This window comes from Megalops cyprinoides, chromosome 19, assembly GCF_013368585.1.
Source record: "Megalops cyprinoides isolate fMegCyp1 chromosome 19, fMegCyp1.pri, whole genome shotgun sequence".
Taxonomy (NCBI): Eukaryota; Metazoa; Chordata; class Actinopteri; order Elopiformes; family Megalopidae; genus Megalops; species Megalops cyprinoides.
In genome coordinates, this window is record NC_050601.1 from 11,317,400 (window position 1) to 11,334,242 (window position 16,843).

At 43.2% G+C, this 16,843-nt stretch overlaps 2 protein-coding genes across 3 annotated transcripts; one reads left to right on the forward strand and one right to left on the reverse strand.

The window, feature by feature from the left end:
* Window positions 1-1,994: 1,994 nt before the first annotated feature.
* sez6l2 (seizure related 6 homolog (mouse)-like 2) lies at window positions 1,995-10,689 on the reverse strand. Its single transcript, XM_036552609.1, has 19 exons — window positions 10,255-10,689; window positions 9,049-9,132; window positions 8,711-8,887; window positions 8,383-8,607; window positions 7,885-8,024; window positions 7,602-7,794; window positions 7,188-7,373; window positions 6,560-6,743; window positions 6,289-6,452; window positions 5,959-6,153; window positions 5,668-5,806; window positions 5,204-5,400; window positions 4,726-4,920; window positions 3,990-4,184; window positions 3,351-3,542; window positions 3,227-3,265; window positions 2,907-3,024; window positions 2,676-2,787; window positions 1,995-2,569 (listed from the first exon to the last, which is right to left on the reverse strand). The coding sequence occupies exons 2-19, from the start codon at window positions 9,104-9,106 to the stop codon at window positions 2,540-2,542; spliced, it is 2,739 nt and encodes a 912-aa protein (XP_036408502.1). The 5' UTR covers window positions 9,107-9,132; window positions 10,255-10,689; the 3' UTR covers window positions 1,995-2,539.
* A 75-nt stretch (window positions 10,690-10,764) lies between these two features.
* Window positions 10,765-14,364, forward strand: asphd1 (aspartate beta-hydroxylase domain containing 1). Of its 2 annotated transcripts, XM_036552623.1 has the most exons (7): window positions 10,765-10,884; window positions 10,984-11,092; window positions 11,765-12,275; window positions 12,450-12,656; window positions 12,854-13,061; window positions 13,254-13,367; window positions 13,695-14,364. In XM_036552623.1, exons 3-7 carry the CDS (start codon window positions 11,784-11,786, stop codon window positions 13,802-13,804), a joined length of 1,131 nt encoding a protein of 376 aa, XP_036408516.1. In that variant the 5' UTR covers window positions 10,765-10,884; window positions 10,984-11,092; window positions 11,765-11,783; the 3' UTR covers window positions 13,805-14,364. The 2 variants fall into 2 exon arrangements, with proteins under 2 accessions (XP_036408516.1, XP_036408515.1); XM_036552622.1 differs by having other exon boundaries at window positions 10,765-11,092.
* Window positions 14,365-16,843: the final 2,479 nt, after the last annotated feature.

Genomic DNA, 16,843 nt, shown 5'->3' on the forward strand with positions numbered 1-16,843 from the left:
CACGGAGTATTTAGCATACGAAATGTGATAGGTCGGCAGAACAACCCTTGCTCTGTGGTAAGATAAATAACGCTGATCGCTTTTAGAGTTTGAGTTTCTCGTAATCGCACTCTTCTTTGATTGGTTGAAACATCACAGATGACGCGTTCAGACCAAGCGATGACCAGTGTGCGTTGTGTTTGATGAAAAAAAAAAACTACAGCGTTCCGTCTGCTTCATGTTCGCTGTAGGAAAGCGCCAGCTCAGTTGGTTGTTTTTCAAACCAGATCAGGGCGGTGTTAATTTGTGTGTGCAGAAATGACACGAGATCATTGAAATGGACAGTAATTTTCTAATAGTTCTAATACTACTACTAACACATTTCAGTACATTTCAATTCATAATTATTTACAGTATTTGATCACATTTGCTTAAATTGTGCTTGCTTATTTGATCACACTCAAACCTCGAACCCGTTTACCAACGTGGTAACCCATCTAGCCTATCCACCAATTTTAGAAAATGCGGTTAGGTACTCATTTAAACGGTCTCTCTAGAGCATGCATTTGTTTTAATTCGTTCCTACAACTCTTACACGGACAGCCAGCGCACAGACATCTTTTATGCGATAGTCTTGTAGCCACGTCCCTCTCTCAGTGGAAGCGAAGTTATGAATCAAAGAAAGTGGGATTTGTCAGCCTTCAAACTGAGCACAAATGCATGTTAAAAACAATGAGCAAGCAACAAATTCAGCATCTCAGGGACGATGCACTCCGGTAACAGCTGATGCTCCAAAAGCAAGTGTTTCATCTGATCTCCCACCATAAATTCCCTCTCCCTCCCCCAAATGAAGGAGAGACAGGGCTGCAAACCTGTGTGAAATGGCTATAGTGACATTTTGGATATTCCTGGAATTGCATGTGAGCATCTAGCTGTTCTATAACACATTACATAATCTGTACTGTTAACAGTTAAACACTTTCATTTATTTCCCATCTGAGTCGTGCATGGTTGGTAAATAATGGACTAGGTGAATCCAGTTGTCAGTATCTATTCATCTATTCAATTGTGAATATTTATTATCACTGATTTCATGCATCATGTGTAAGTTCTGACTAGACCACCCCTAATGACTAGAGGCAAAATACCTATTTTTGTCACCATGGTTGGATAATGGAACTAGTTTTGAAATGAAATCACTTAGAGGCATGTCCATTCAGTGTTTAAGACCATGTAATCAAGAAAATTACACAGGATTGATTTCCAACAGGAAAACTGTATACAAGAAATGGATGCCTGATATATAAAAAACACCAGAATGCTTTTCACCATTCAACAAAGATCTTTAATTTTATCTTAAATTTCAGCAAATAAATAAACAAATTTATCAATGAGAGAAATAATGACAATAAAATGTAATACAACGAGTAAGATTTCCCTGGCTCCATTGTTGGCACAGTGGAAGAAATGTGGCTCAATGTTCTCAAAACAGACCATCATGATAATAAAAAGTATACATAATTGTTCAATACTGCATCACAGCAAGCAGCAAGTTTTATATTATCTCCAACATAGTGCATATACTACAACACCAATAGCATCAATAACAATAATAATCATTGTTAATCATAATCTTTATAATATGATTCAGCAGAAGCAATAAATTTATACAATCGTTGCGTGCTTTAAAGGTGAAAACAATCTGCTCTTTCCTTTTTTTCCTGTCATACAAGACAGACTGAGCAGAATTCTTAGACTGCAAAGAACAAAATTCAACATTGACATTTTATTTTACAGTCGATGGCGTAACTACTATGGCAACAGAGGTGATGCATGATGTGACATCACATGTGACGTATTTTGGCACAGATTTAGTATGTGTATACATAATCTTTAATATTCAATAAAAATATTTACATTCAGTTTGCTCTAGTGTGTGTGTGTGTGTGTGTGTGTGTGTGTTTATGTGTGTGTCTGTGATGGTGTGTGTATTTGTATCTTTGTGTGTGTGTGTGTGTGTGTGTGTGTGTCAATCTGTCCCTCTGTCTGTCAGTCACTCTCATTCTTTCTTTCACAGTTTTTCTGCAGTGTTACCTTCCGTTTCCTGTGTGACCCCTCATCTCTCTGTCCAATGCACCCCCTTAATTTCACTCTAAGGCACCAGTCCTGATTTTAAAAGGAAGGTTTGAAACTGAAAACAGCAGTACTGAGAGTCAACCACACACTGAGAAACGATCACGCACTGAGTCACAGACATCTAGCTACAGACAAACTGAAGCAGACACAGACATAGACAGACGGACAGACAGAGAGCTAGACAGTGGGGATAGATAATAATATGTAGACGGACATACATGGACAAAAAGAGCTGTGTTATAGGTAAATACATGAATTCTGACTGACAGAGAAAAAGACAGCAAAAGAGTAAATAAAAGATGGAGAGATGAGATAGTGAGGTGAAGGACAGCAGATTGACAGGAAGAGAAAAAACACTCCTCCTCTGTTTTCTTCCAATCATCTTTCATTTCATTCATTCCATTCGAGTTAAGTCTTTCCCTTCTCAGATTGACACTTCATACTCCCGTGTGTCCTGTGAAAAATGGCAAAAGAGGAGAAACAAGCATTTAGTTCAAAAGGTATACTGACACACTGGATACCACAGTCACAGACAGACAACACAAAGGAGTATGTCTCACCCCTGCCTCATATAGAGGGTTGTTGAAGTCTGACTCCACAGTGATGGGGCTGTAGGAGTGAGTGTGGGAGAGAGACTTCCAGAACAGGGGCTTCCATTGGAGCCTACACACACTGGAGGGGCAAGGAAAACAGCTTTTATACAGAGAATCAAGTGAGACAATGCGAAACAGAGCAACAAAACTTATCCATCTATATGTGGAGCTGCTTGGTACTGACTAAGGGACACTTACTTAGTGTAATACATGTAGATTCCTCCAATCAGAAAGATGACCAGTATTACTGGCAGGACTATTGCCAAGGCAATGTTCTCACTTTCCATTTGGTGGGAAGGGTCTGTTGATCTGGATACTAGAATAAAAGCATAAATAAATGTGTCTTTTACGTTAAGTTAATACATTTCAAGTACACAAACTAAAAATCATTAAAGAGATTGCTATTTTTATTTTTAAAGAAGTGAATCACAATTAAGATTGCCATAGGACACCACTGCATTTCTTTTGTTGCCCCTTAATAAGAACAATAACACAAATTTGGCAATATTGATCATTACCTTCCAGCTTGTGGTCATCCAAAAGTTCCTCATATGCCACTGTGAGTGTGGGGAAGATGCATGTTAATACAGAGGAGACATATTCATTTATTCACAGTCTCTTCCCTCAAAATCACATTCTCACCTTTGCAGAAGGGGGGTGGATTGTTCCACTGGGAGGGGTGCCCAGGGAGGCAGTTGATCGTGACTTCCCCTATCAGCTCATAGCCCTCGTAGCAGAAGAAGCGGAGAGACTCCCCTGCCGGGTAGCTATGCTTGTATAGTGTCTGATAGCCATTATCAGGAACTCCAGGGTTTGGACAAGGGTCATACTTTACTGTAAAGGAAAAGGAAATGATAATATGCTGATTCATACAGTGTACAAAAAAAGCATATATAAACACAGTGAATCAAGCAGAATGAAAAGCACAAAATACAGAGCTTCTCCCTTTTCATAAACCCAAAAAGAAACAGAATCACTGCTAAAGATACATGCATAACACACATGCAGACAGATAAATGTATACAAACAGACACAAAATGTTAAGCTCCGACGCAAAATTATGTTACCATTATATGTTTTCTTAGTAGATCCTTCCCTTCAGGAAGACTTCCATAGCCAACATATTATTCATTTCTACTACTATAAACTTGGCCAATCATATATAACAGCAATGTCCCCATCCAGAATTCAAACCTGGAACATCCAGGTTACAAGTCCAGTTTCATACATCCCACTGCAACAGTAGAGTGACCACAGGGCTAAAGGGCGGGAGAAACTCACAGACACACTTTGGGCTCCGGTCACTCCACTTGGGCGTGCCCGTGTCACGGCCGTGGCACGAGATCTGGGCGGGGCCCTCCAGCTGATACCCCTGATTGCAAGAGAAACGCACCACGGTGCCGACAGCAAAGCCAGGCTCCGGGCGCACTGACCGCGCTCCGTTCACCACATCCCCCGGGTCTGAGCACTGCTGAACTGCGCCGGCAGGGGGGAGAGAGAGAGAGAGAGGGGGGGGGGGACAGTGTGTTATTATAGGCCTAGCAGTTAAACTAATCACAGTGCGTGTTTCAACGAGGCAGAAATAGCATCAGCGTTGACGTACTAAATGTCACGGTTTGGAGGACACGGGACAGAGAGGAAAATGCCGCTGCTGGGGCCTCTTCTTTGCACACAAGGATCAGCAACAAAGGCATGCTGCCCCCTTTATTGATTTGTTCCGGCAAATTATGCTCCAGAACCAAGAACCATAGCCGATCAGGCAAACACAGCGTTTGACCATCAGCACCGTGATATAAGTCATTTTCCCATCAACGCTCATTACTGTACTGCTTGTTCGGTAAAATCGCACGTTTGCATCGTGTGTTTTCTTTAGATACTGTCGCTGTCTTTTTCAAAAAAATTCATTTTTAAACCTCCTGAATTTAAACTCCTCAAAGGCAGTGTCAAAAGCCAGAGAAAGCGACCAATCCAATTCTTTTGCGTACCCATTCTTCACCCTATACCCCTTGTAACTTACCTTTCTGACAGGTGGGTGGGCTATTACTCCAGGACAGATCCCACTGACAAGTGATAATGTCGGATCCAATTATGTCATAGCCAGGCTGACACTGATAGGTCAGCACGCTGCCCCTCACTAGGGATGGGTGGGAGGAGCTTCTCCAGCCAAACTCGATTGGAGGGAGGGGAGGACAGGTGTCATTGCGCTCAACCTCTGTTTGACGACAAAGATGATGTCATTTGTTATAATGATCATAACACTTTTAAGCTGCTGCCTTTAATCACTATATTGCAGGCCCTCTAAAGCTATCGGTAAAAATGATGCAGACATAAAAGATATTCTATTTCAACTCGTATGAATTGTAGCATGTACTTTCTACTATTCCACTAGAGATTTCTGTGTTCTTACCCCACTTTCCACTATACATGAATAGGATAATTGCTGGGATCAAAACAGGAAATTAAGTAAGTCATAAAGGTAATCATTTCCTACTTACCCCGGTAGTGAATTAGGAATCCCTGACTCAGGATGAAGGAGGCATCATCAGGGTCACTCTGGAACTGAACTGTGACCTCTGACCCCACTGACACAACCTGGAAACGTTCACGTGACCCCATGTACTGGCCAATCACATGCGAGGTGACATCGTGGCCATCAAACAGAGTGAGGATGTCATTGTGGCGAATATTTAAACTTTGAGAAAAGAAGAAAATGGCAATACATGTTAATAACACGTTGTGCCCAAAACAAAACAGTTACCAGTGAAATAAGTCAATAGATTTTGTAGCTGTGTAAAGGCAACCTGACTGGATTCTGAAATACATTCATTCAGAGGGCATTGATAAGCAAATTCATTTCAGTGCAGCCATCACATAGTACAACCCCCCACTTTTACCATTTTTACTAGTTACTCCACCTTAGGTACTTTGAAAGTTTTATAAATATTTCTCCTCTGCTCACATCTGAATGTCCAGTTCGATGCGCTTGTCTTCACTGACATGAATTTGCCAGATACAGTCCTGGCCCTTGGAGTAGCTCTGGGGCCAATCAGGGGACAGGACCGTGCCGGAGGGCTCTGTCAGCTCCCCCCCACACAGAGCTGAGAGAAGGAGAACAGGGGTGGATGGGACAGCACAAAAGAAGCAAGGAGAGAAGGAGAAAAAGAGAGGAAAGTGTTGGTGTTAATGTTACAGTCACGCGTTCTATATGCTCATGAAGTCTTGCGTTTTTCTGCACTGCTCTCGTCAGTACCTCGGCACACCGGCTCACTCTCGTTCCAGTGGGGGTCGCTGGGGTCGACGCACTCGATGACCCCTGACCCCTGCTCCATGATGAAGCCGGGGGAGCAGGAGAAGGTGACGGTTGTTCCCAGGGGGAAGGTGATGTCACTGCTGCTGAAGTTCCCGTGAGGCAGGAAGGGCTCGTAGCAGTGCTCACCATCAAAGGCTGAAAGGCACACGAACACAGACAGCTCTGTAAAGCACAGTGGCTGAAACAGAAAAGAAAGAGCGGAAAAGCAAGAAAGAAAGACAGAAAGAGAGAGAGATAAGAGGAGAGAAACGACAGTTGCCATCTTCTCACCCTCGTAGCGCAGAGCCAGCAATAGAGGGATGCTGGAGGAGTCTGCTGTCAGTTCCAGGTAGAGAGACGACCCCTCGCTCACAATCCCTCGCTCCGGTACATCATCCAGGTCTGAGTCGAACTGCAAGGGCGAGGTAGAGCTGTTCCCATTGCGCACAATCAGTCTAGGGAAGAAAGAACAGGAGAGGTGTCACAAAAAACATCACAAGGAGTTTCAGCTTAAACCACGGCAACAATATACACCAACACCCTGAATGATGCTGCATCTCACCTATCGTCCTCTTCATCGAGAGCAACCCTCTCAAAGTGGAGATGGAGTCTGTGCCCCTCCTTTGCCTCCAGCAGCCAATGGCAGCTCAGGTTGGTGCTGCTGCTATGGTTGCTGGCAGAAGGTGGAGGAGGGGATAGGATTCGACCCACAGTGGCATTCCGGATCCACCCTCCACATGACACCGCTTTGACAGGAAGAATGGTTGCGAATTATCTCAAGTAATCTTAATATATTGCCGTCTCATGTTACAGTCTAATTTGATTGTTTTCTTTTGTGAGTTAAAGTAGTCACTGGGGATAGCTTCACTGAACATTGATTCCATCTCAGATAATTAATGATTATGATTTCAAATGACTGAGATAAGGTGATTATGTGTTACAATTGATACTTTATTATCGCCCTTAGTTTAATAATGAAATGTTTAATTCAATGAAGCAACAATAAAATCATAAACATTTCCTGAGCACAACTGCAAAGACATGGAGACAAGAATTTGATTTCGAGCATTAAATACTGTATATATATATATATATATATATATATGTAAGGAAAGAGGGGGACAGAGAAAATGGGCACAGTTTTAAAAAAGAGAAGAATGAAAGATCTGAAGAAAGAAAGTGCAACTGACCGACACACTGAGGTTCAGGGGAGCTCCAGTGAGGTCGGGTTGAGTTCAGGCAGGTGGCCACCTCATGACCTCTGACCTGAAACCCAGGGTCACAATGAAAGTGGGCACGGCCCCCAGGGTGCAGGTCGGTCACCGTTACACCCCCTCCCTCAGGGAGGAGGGGGAAAGGGCAGGAGAGGAGGAAAGCTGTGTGCGAAAGAGGGGAATGGTGATTTAGTCACAACAAGACCCCCTGAACAGACAAGCACCTAAACGCAAACACACAGATGCGAATTTCCACTGGGTCTCCTCACGGATAGACAGGTCAAGTTAATTTCTCACATGGTTGATAATGTCACCACAGATTTATTTTCCAACAGCTTGAGTCTGCTGTCACCGGAGCAACACACACCCAATCAGAGTAACAGAAGGTACCTTGGTAATGCAGGCTGAAGATGCCGTGATTGGCTGGCTGGAGGCTGCGATAGTGAATCTGGACCTGGTTGGTTGAGCTGCGTATGACCTGACCTTCGCTCATCAGCGTCTCATTGGCAAGGAGCTCTGGAGCCCCTCCCCCAAGTCCAAGGATGGTCAGAGTTTCTGCTTTGGATAGACTGACCTTCTTCACCTTTACGAAGGAATCAGGGAAAGGAGGTCAATACGGATGAACAGAGTGCTGATTGGACTGGAGGCATTGATATAAACTGTGGAGGCTTACCTGAATTTCCACTCCATAACCAGGGTAGACAGTGATGCTATATGTACATTCCAGAGAAGGGAAGAAGGAGGATGAGGAGGAGTGACTGTCAGGAGACTCCACTATTCCCTCCATGCCCGACAGAGTGGCATTGCACTGCACTGAGAGAGAAGGAGACACACGCGTTGTCATCGGTAGTTTGAAATGCTGGCGATATGAGTTAACCAAACCAGGGACATTAATATGAGTGTTGAAATGGGTTTCCTGTTTGGGAAGAAGTCCTGCATTTTCTCTTTTCAAAAACACATACTGTACTGATGGACACGTTATATCACAATGAATTTAAAGGGAGGAGAAGATGGTGGCTTGCCAAAAGTGGCAACTGAGAAATTTACAGCATGTCTTGCATATTTAAATTCTTCCCTTCGTGGCAACAGAAAATGTGTTATTATCACCAAACAGCAATTGATTTCAGACATGAGCAATACAAGTGAATTGGATTTTTCTGAGCATCTTTACCAGGTGTGTGCACTGTGGTAATGGTCGTGGTGGTGATCAGAGTGGTTGTAGTTTCTTCCTCTGAGGGTGCTGATGTCACCAGACCTCCTGTGCTGGTTTGGCCTGCTTGCGGGGCCGCCGCTGATGAGGTCACTGCCGTGGTGAGCACCCCGGGTGACATCATGGTGGACGACGGTTCATAGTGATGCACAGGAGGGACAGCTTGCGTAGGATTGGTAGTTGTTCCTACGAAGGGTAAGACAGAGATAGAGGGTTATAATCAGCTGCAGAGGACAAATATATACCAACACACACATGGGAAATATGCCCACCGTACACTGCACCCTACCAGAAAAGACAGGAGCTTGACCAAGATATTCTTTACTGAGGAGAGCGGCATGGATTAGGTCACGAAGAGACTGTGGGGTTGAAGTGGGGGTGTAAGCTGGCTGCTGCTCTGGAGGTTCAGCAGTCACTCGGAGTCCATCGCCGTTGTCTCCCAGTTCATCTGAGGCAAAGGTCAGACCTGAGAGAGCAGAATGAGTCAACAGAATTTTCACACCCGACTGACACTACATTATCAAACTCTAAAGAAAACATTCATGCACACACAGATGCTCTCTCTCTCTCTCTCTCTCTCTCTCTCTCTCTCTCTCACACACACACACACACACACATACTTGTTACCTGTAGACAGGTGCAGCAAGGTGACACACAGTGTCACAGCTAGTACTGTGGACACCATGACTTAGCGTGAGAGAGACTGACTATCTGAAAAAGGAAACAACACAGCAAATGAGAGAAAGAGGGAAGGAACAGCAACAGTGACATCAGGAGATAAATGAAGGAAGCAAGGGCAAAGAACTGTGACAATACCTCTGAAATAGCTACAGCAAGTATCGATGCTAGTGCTGTTATTACTATTGCAGTAGCTGCAAACAGAAATACAAGACGGCAAGTAGGACAAGAACAGCACAAAGCATGCATGAAACCCAAAAACTAAGATTTCTATAGCAGAAATACAGTCCAGAGATGGGAAAAAATATACGAGGAAGTTAAAGAATTACAAGTCATATTTGCTTTGCTGACTATGCCATATGGAAATCCAATATGGCAACATCACAGGACCGTAGATGCATGCTGGATGAAGCCAGAAAAGTGGCAGGGCAGTATTTCAAACAGCAAAGTTTGAGATCTGTACTATGAGCAATCGTCCATTAGTGACTAAAAGCATGATGCAGCGCCTATTCTAATTTTGTCTCACAAATTCCAATAAAACCCCGAATTCAGCCATATTCGTTGAGTCATTGAGATTAATATGCCAAATTGTAAGACCCATTAAAGGGCAACGATTTTTGTTTTTGATTTAAAAAATTTGCAATAACTGCAATAAGGGTCTACTACCAGCACCACTACTATTTCTTACGAATGCTAATGTTCTGTTATTTGTAATAATGATAATAATAAAATGACCACAATTTAATTATACCAAAGACTAAATAATAATAATAATAATAATAATAGCCAGCATAATTATTTTATGTCATACAGAGGGTACAACATGTACACAGAGATAATCCGTTTCATCTTAATACGGCTCAACAGTGTTTCGCCTTTCCTTTATTTCATTCATTCATTTTCGGCTTCCGCTGTAACACCATCTGTTTTCGTCCCAATTTCTTCCCCGTTGCCCCGTCCGAACCCCCCACCATACCCACGAGGATAAGCAATTATTATACAGCATATAGCTTTCTATTTTACATGGGTATAATCTCTTATATACACGTTCCAAACAGTCTCTTTTAGGGAAGAAATAACGTTTTGCAAGGTGATGCTAAGCACAAAAATGCCACAGACTACGAAATTCAACACGAACATAGTGGAATTACGTACCTGGAAAAAACAGCCACCCCCTCTCGCTCCAGCTGTCTTTTTAAGCCTCTCTTTTTGATAAATTTATTTTCCTACTTGAAATCTTGTCTGTATTATGTCTATCCTTTTAACCTCCTGGCTTGTTTTCCTCTTTTCCCTGTCAAAATACCTGCACAGCACCTTAACGTCAAACGCTATTAAATAATAATACCTTCCCTCTCGGCTCTTTGTGCAGGATCAATAAATATGTTAGAATCTCTGTATCAACGCCCCAACCGTTCACAATTGTCAAAATTCTATGGCATCGTTTCGTCCCTCTGCGTTTTTTCGCTCTGCTCGATGTGTGATTATCCGTCGGTCCGTATTTCTCTATTTCTAGGCCCCGAAGCGTATAAGCAGGTGGGTGGAACGAGCGAGGCTTGCAGGTTCTTTTCGTCTGTTTGACGCGTTGACTATCAGTATGTCGGTGCGACGCGCCAAAGCCCATTGTCTCCATCCAGTGGCCAAATGTAAGAACTACAGGCTCAAGATGATGCTGTGGAGAAAGCGAACTCCTTTTGGTTTCAGCACTTGGCGCTGTTCAACGACGTGTGAATGAAACGTGATCCGGGAGAGACGTGGTTGAAGGAGTGAAGGCTGCGGTTTTGTCGGGTAAGGAAAAAAGGTTGTAAAAACTAGAAGATGAATGAATTGAAATCATTATATGAAAATGAACAAAAATGAAAAGACACTTCGGGTTTTTCCGTAAAGGAGGAGGGGGATCTTTTTCGGGGCACTCCGGAAACATCGAATGCGGAAAAGATACGTAAGTCGCAGAGGCGCATACGACACGTAAAGAGAGAAAGAGAGAGAGAGGGTGGTAAGTCCAATGTTTGACACATAAATAACAATAATGACGCAAGCAACACATATTGCAAGGCATAATGTGCGCGTTGATGAGTGAGACGGGAGATAAATGCAGTTGCACCTGCTTTGGACCCGTATATTTACATGTGTAATTATTTCTGCCTCTGTTTATTTCACTCTCACCTACACTTTTTTGTTGACATCTCTATCTCATGCATGCAATTTCACCTGAACTTTCGTATGCGATGTCCTATAATGCTAAACAAATGGAAATACATCTTTCAATTCGTTTAACAAAAATACGGTAATATTAAGAAAACAAAAAGTGTATCAGTCGGGCTGAGCCTGTTTTGCCTGCGGTTAACGTGTATGTGTTCCTGTGTGCATGTTTCGGGTAGCCACCCTGTTTGTGTAGTCTAAATAAGACAACTGTCGTGACAGATTATCACAGAGACATCGAGCTGGGTTTGTAGGAAGCATGGCAGAAGACAGAAACAGTATTAGCTAAGTACAGTATGTCCAACATGTATATCTATATATATGTAATGGGCATGTATTTTCATTCATTTCTTTAAGTGCAGTTATAAAACACTAATCCATATGTGTGTTGCAGTAACTCTCCTGTCATCCACCTACCCCCCCTATTCTCCATCTGTGTCTTTCCCCCTCCATCTCCATCTTCCAGCCCACCTTTCTGTCCCAGAATGCAGTGGACGCTTGACTTCCTCCCTCTCCCCCCCTGCCCAGAGCTTGGAGCACAGCCCCTCAACGGGCTCCTGTGGGCCCTGCTGGTTCTGTTCCTCTGGTACTGCTACCGGGTCGGCTCTGACCCCCCTGTTACCGGCAGGACCCACCCAGGCAAGCTCAAGTCAAGCTGTGTCCGGACCAGGCAGATGTCCAGGTCCAGCAGCTGTAGCAGCACCAGTGATGGCATTGATGCCGGGGGCAGCACCACAAAGACCGCCCTTGGTGACAGCGGAACCCCCTGCATCGCCATGGCGATGGGGGAGGAGGAGGAAGAAGAGGACACAGATGGGGGGCGTCGACGTGGCTATCTCACCCCTGTGCTGAGCTACGCCCTGTTCCCTACTCAGGCTCCACCTGCCAGCAAAAAGCTTTACAGTGCCTTGCAAGAGTATGCTAAGCGTTACAGCTGGGCTGGGATGGGGAGGATTCATAAAGGCCTGAGAGATCAGGTGGGTTGTTTTGGATTAGGACAAGCAGATGAGGGTTTACTGGAAACCAAAAAAAGCTTGAATATGTAACTGACATCTGTTGTGATGCTCTGAATATTTACACAATTTAAACACCCATGCCCTATTGTTCACTCTCTCTCTCTCTCTTTCATTCTTCCTCCCTCTCTGCCTTAGGCTAGACTCAGCGATCGCTCCTCTATCCAGAAGCCACATCTATTCTTCCTCCCAGATGTTCCCAGCATTCCTTTTTTTCCGCGAGATGCCCACCGCCATGACATCGAAGTCTTGGAGGCCAACTATCCCATAATTCTGGCTGAGTTCCAGGCAGTCTACCAGCGTGGCATAGATACAAAGTTGGGATGGACCTGCCAGGGGCCCAAGGCATGTAACAGGTTTTAGCTCCAGGCATGCATGAGTATCAAAGAGAGATAAAGGAGGCGATAGGAGCTTCTCACTCTGAAATCAATGTGATGCTCCTGAAACTCCTATCTTTTGGTTAAAAACATATTTTCTTTCTTTAAAACTTGACTCAAGAAGTCTGTGAAATAATATCCTATGTTTTATCCCCCTACCCCCAGGGCCAGGCAGTGTTCCCGCTGTACAACGCCGGGGTGTGTGTGGCAGCGAACTGCCGGTCCTGCCCTTGCACCTACCGCACCCTGCTCTCCCTGCGGACCTTCATCAGCAGCAACTCCTTAGGGGCTGCCGGCTTCTGGCTGCTCGGGCCTGGGGTCACCCTGGGGGGAGGGTACGGCCCCACCAACACACGACTGCGCTGCCACTTGGGTGAGAGAGAGAGAGAGAGAGAGAGTGAGAGGAGGGGTGCTTCAACACAGTCTGAAAGTCCTGACATTAAGCTTAAGATAGCAGCAAAGGAGACGGAGAAGAGTACATGCACACTGACCGGCGTTATTAGGCACAACGGTATCATTTGGTGTTTCCCGACTTACTCTCCTTTGCACTGTCTCTCTGTCTTAGGGCTGCAGACTCCCCCTCAGTGTGAGCTGGTGGTGGGAGGGGAGCCCCAGTGCTGGTCAGAGGGACACTGTCTCCTGGTGGATGATTCATTCCTCCATACGGTCTCGCATAATGGTAGGTAAACCCCCTGTCACATGGTGCTAAACTGGTGCTTCTTGATGTCCGCATTTGATTTAATGTCTTGTGCGTCAGCTTTTGGTTAAGTTTGACATGCTGTTAAAACTGAAGGTCAGGTAACTGCTTCTGTTGTCTATTTTTGTATTGTTACTTCTAGTATGTCACATCTGTTTCACAAACACTGTCTCAAAGAATGAAATCTATATTTTGGTATAGTGAGGGGACAGTAGGAAGCAAATTATAGTTTAATGAATTGTTCATTTATTTAAAAATATGTTGGGCTGATGTCTCTCCTTAACTTACAACAATATTCCTCTTGTACAGGTGTAGCAGAGGATGGCCCTAGAGTGATATTTAGTGTGGACCTCTGGCACCCAAATGTTGCTGCAGCAGAGAGACAAGCACTGGACTACATCTTCTCCCCTGAGCAATAGACTGCAAATCCCACTGTGCTATGGTTTTACTGCCTGTCCTTTAACCACTTCAGTTCCATGACATACAGTGCCTGCACACATCAAATTAAAAAACGAGTAAATGGCTATTTTCCAAACTGGAGCCAAAGTGGTTTAAGAGGGGGAGTATCTGGAGTCTAATGTGTTATCGTGTAGACATACATTACTTGGAACACAAAAAAATATCTTGTCCTTCTAGATTTTGGGGATTTTGGGGATTTGTGGGATTTGTAGATTTCAACTTCTGAACATCTGTCTGTTTCCTCTCACTAAAATCAAGTCCAACTCCCAGCACCTCCTTAAAACTGTGAAGTGAGAAGAGGAACATTCCCTGAATGATCCTGGTTTTTTGTACTGGACCTTTCTTTATCATTTTGTGCCTGAAATGTTTGGTTTCTAATTATGAACAAGATTCTGACGTATACTGTGACATAACCAGAAGTGTGTACTTGCTTGTCTGAGTCTGTATCGAAAATATCAACTGATTATGCTTATTGTGATGAATTACAGTCATGTAAAAAATCTATTTGAACACATATCTTATTGAGCACATAATCACAGAAAGAAATTATTCTAATTATGAAATAATGCATGTATATGTAATGGAATGTAAAAAATGCTGTTAATAAATATATCAACATATTGTGTTTTCCTATTGACCCAATGGTTTGTGAATGGGCAAGCAAACAATTAGTAGTAGTGCTTAAACAGCCATAGACTGATTGTTTGCATTGAAATAACTATATATGTTATATCCCTGTAATGTATTGTTTCTGTATAATGGGGGAAGATTTGTGAATATATTTAAAGATATTTGGGAGCCATAGTGTACTTGAGCTTAATTCTCACTTCGGCAGACATTTCCCTCTAGCATACATCACTAATTTGAGCAATTGCACAATTTCATACATCTAATACAATAAAATACTTTCCCCTTTATGATAGAATAATGCCCAGCGCACCTCTCCCTCACTCTCTCTCCCTCTCCTTCTCCCTCTCTCTCCACTCCTCTCTTTCTCTTTTTCTGTCTCTCTCCCTTTTCTCTTTTCATTTCTCTCTCTCCCTCCCTCTGTGTCTTTACCACTTTTTGTCATCAAACTATAAAGTGTACTCAGACTAACACTATATAATTCTACACTGATATAGATAAAGTCCTTTTCTGAAACTCGGAAACATCAATCTCCACCTCTCACCAGTCTCCCCCCCCCCCCCTTCCCCCCCATTTTAATCCACTCCAGGTAATCTCTTTGTGTGAAAATAGTGCTGTCTGAAAATGTATGCTGAACCAAACAGAGATAAAAACTAACATTAAGTGGCTGCTCCCAACTCCCTCCATTGCGGCCCTATTTTCATCCCTCTCTCCTTGCGTTCTATAAATGTTGGCACCTTTCTTTACACAATTCGGGATGTGTATTTCCTTCCCTCTCTTTTTCAACCTGTCACTGGGGCTGCAAGTCAGTTACAGTAGCAAAAAACCTAATCATGATAAGCGGTTTATTTCAGCTAATTTAGATTTGAGGAGGGGGACTGAGCCCCAGAGCCCATGTGCAGTCAGCCCTCATACCTATCAGTACGTCTCTTTGTCCTTTTTGTGCACGCATCTGTGATTATTCACCTCTGTCTCCAAACACTATATAGTGCTGCATAATGCCTAGCTGATCTGTTTACTGACTCCAATGCCTATTTCTCTCTGATTCTTCATCATCACCTCTGATTTCACTGAGTGTTGGCTCTGTTATTGATCCAAAGCATTCCTCATTTTCTATGTATTGCATATCTGTCCATTATCCCAGTGTCTCTCCTACTTCTCTAATATGGCTCTGCCCTCTTTTCCTCTGACCAGCTGTTGCATAGCATCAAGGTCTAAGAACAGAAATAGATTTTTATTTTAATATAAACATCAAGATTATGAAGTTCCCATCTTTCCCACTCACACTGCGCCATATCCTATTTTTTCTAAATCCTGCCACATCTGTCCATTCCTTAGTCATCTCCTGTTGTTCTTTTTGCAGCTGCACCTCTCCACCACTTGCGTCCCATTAATTTGTGATATTCTCTTTTCTAAACTGCTTTTCTGTGTCCTTCTCTTGGCTTGCACAATGCCTTCTTCAATTGTCTTCTCTCATCGAAACTGTGCTACTCTACCATCTCCTTTCCTTTCCATTTCCTCCTCCCCCCTTCACGCCCTCGCAAAGTATTTCTCGTTTTTCCTGCTGTCCATCCTCTCCACTGCATTGCGATCCTGATATCTTCCCCCTTCCTCCCCCTTCTGTGCCCTCTTTCCTTCTTCCTGTTCCCTCTTTCCCCCGACCCACTCTGTCTTCTCTTTCTCTGGATTTCAAATTCAGCGTATGCGCTTTCCCATCATCCATCTGCCATCTCCTCCCCCCACATCCACTCCCCTTCCCGCCTCTTTTATAACGGAGTAGTTGCTCTGGTGCATCGGCAAAAATAATGATCAAATCCGTATTAATTCCTTCAGTTCTAAAACCACGCATTAAATCTCTTACGCAAACAGCTTTGAGATTTCTGGGGAAGGGGAGCATTATTAAAAATTTATGTAACTCACAGATGAAGAGAAAGAAGATAGCTTTACATAGTGTGCACATTTGGGTGGGTGAAACTCACTCACATTAATGCTAATGCAGAAAGACAGAGAGTTAATACTATAGTACAGTAATGCTTATCAATGCCGTAATTTGCTGTGTATTGATGTATGTACTGGTATACACTTCTATATTCAATATGTATTGAAGTGTGTTTGCCAACTATTATGTTTCTGTATTAATGTTAATACATCCTTCATAAACAAAACTATGATGAATTATTTCTCATTATTAAATAAGTGCAATACAGGATTCTAGGCATATGTTTCAAAATTGTGTTCCCAATAATAAATGATGGTGACAAACAAAATATGAAAACAAATTACAGATTTGTATAAACCAACCCAACATTATACATTAAATTCAAGAAGTGTCGACATGTATGTGTGTATTTATCATAGCTGTTTATCATGGT

What these genes read in the sequence shown, in the direction of transcription:
- sez6l2 (XM_036552609.1), bottom strand. Translation starts at nt 9,106, where the DNA reads ATGGTGTCCACAGTACTAGCTGTGACACTGTGTGTCACCTTGCTGCAC. An exon ending in TCAAGCTCCTGTCTTTTCTG is followed by an intron (nt 8,608 to 8,710) that starts GTAGGGTGCAGT and finishes TACCCTTCGTAG; the next exon opens with GAACAACTACCAATCCTACG. An exon ending in CTTCAGCCTGCATTACCAAG is followed by an intron (nt 7,374 to 7,601) that starts GTACCTTCTGTT and finishes TTTCGCACACAG; the next exon opens with CTTTCCTCCTCTCCTGCCCT.
- asphd1 (XM_036552622.1), top strand. Translation starts at nt 11,784, where the DNA reads ATGCAGTGGACGCTTGACTTCCTCCCTCTCCCCCCCTGCCCAGAGCTT. An exon ending in ATAAAGGCCTGAGAGATCAG is followed by an intron (nt 12,276 to 12,449) that starts GTGGGTTGTTTT and finishes TCTCTGCCTTAG; the next exon opens with GCTAGACTCAGCGATCGCTC. An exon ending in CCATACGGTCTCGCATAATG is followed by an intron (nt 13,368 to 13,694) that starts GTAGGTAAACCC and finishes CCTCTTGTACAG; the next exon opens with GTGTAGCAGAGGATGGCCCT.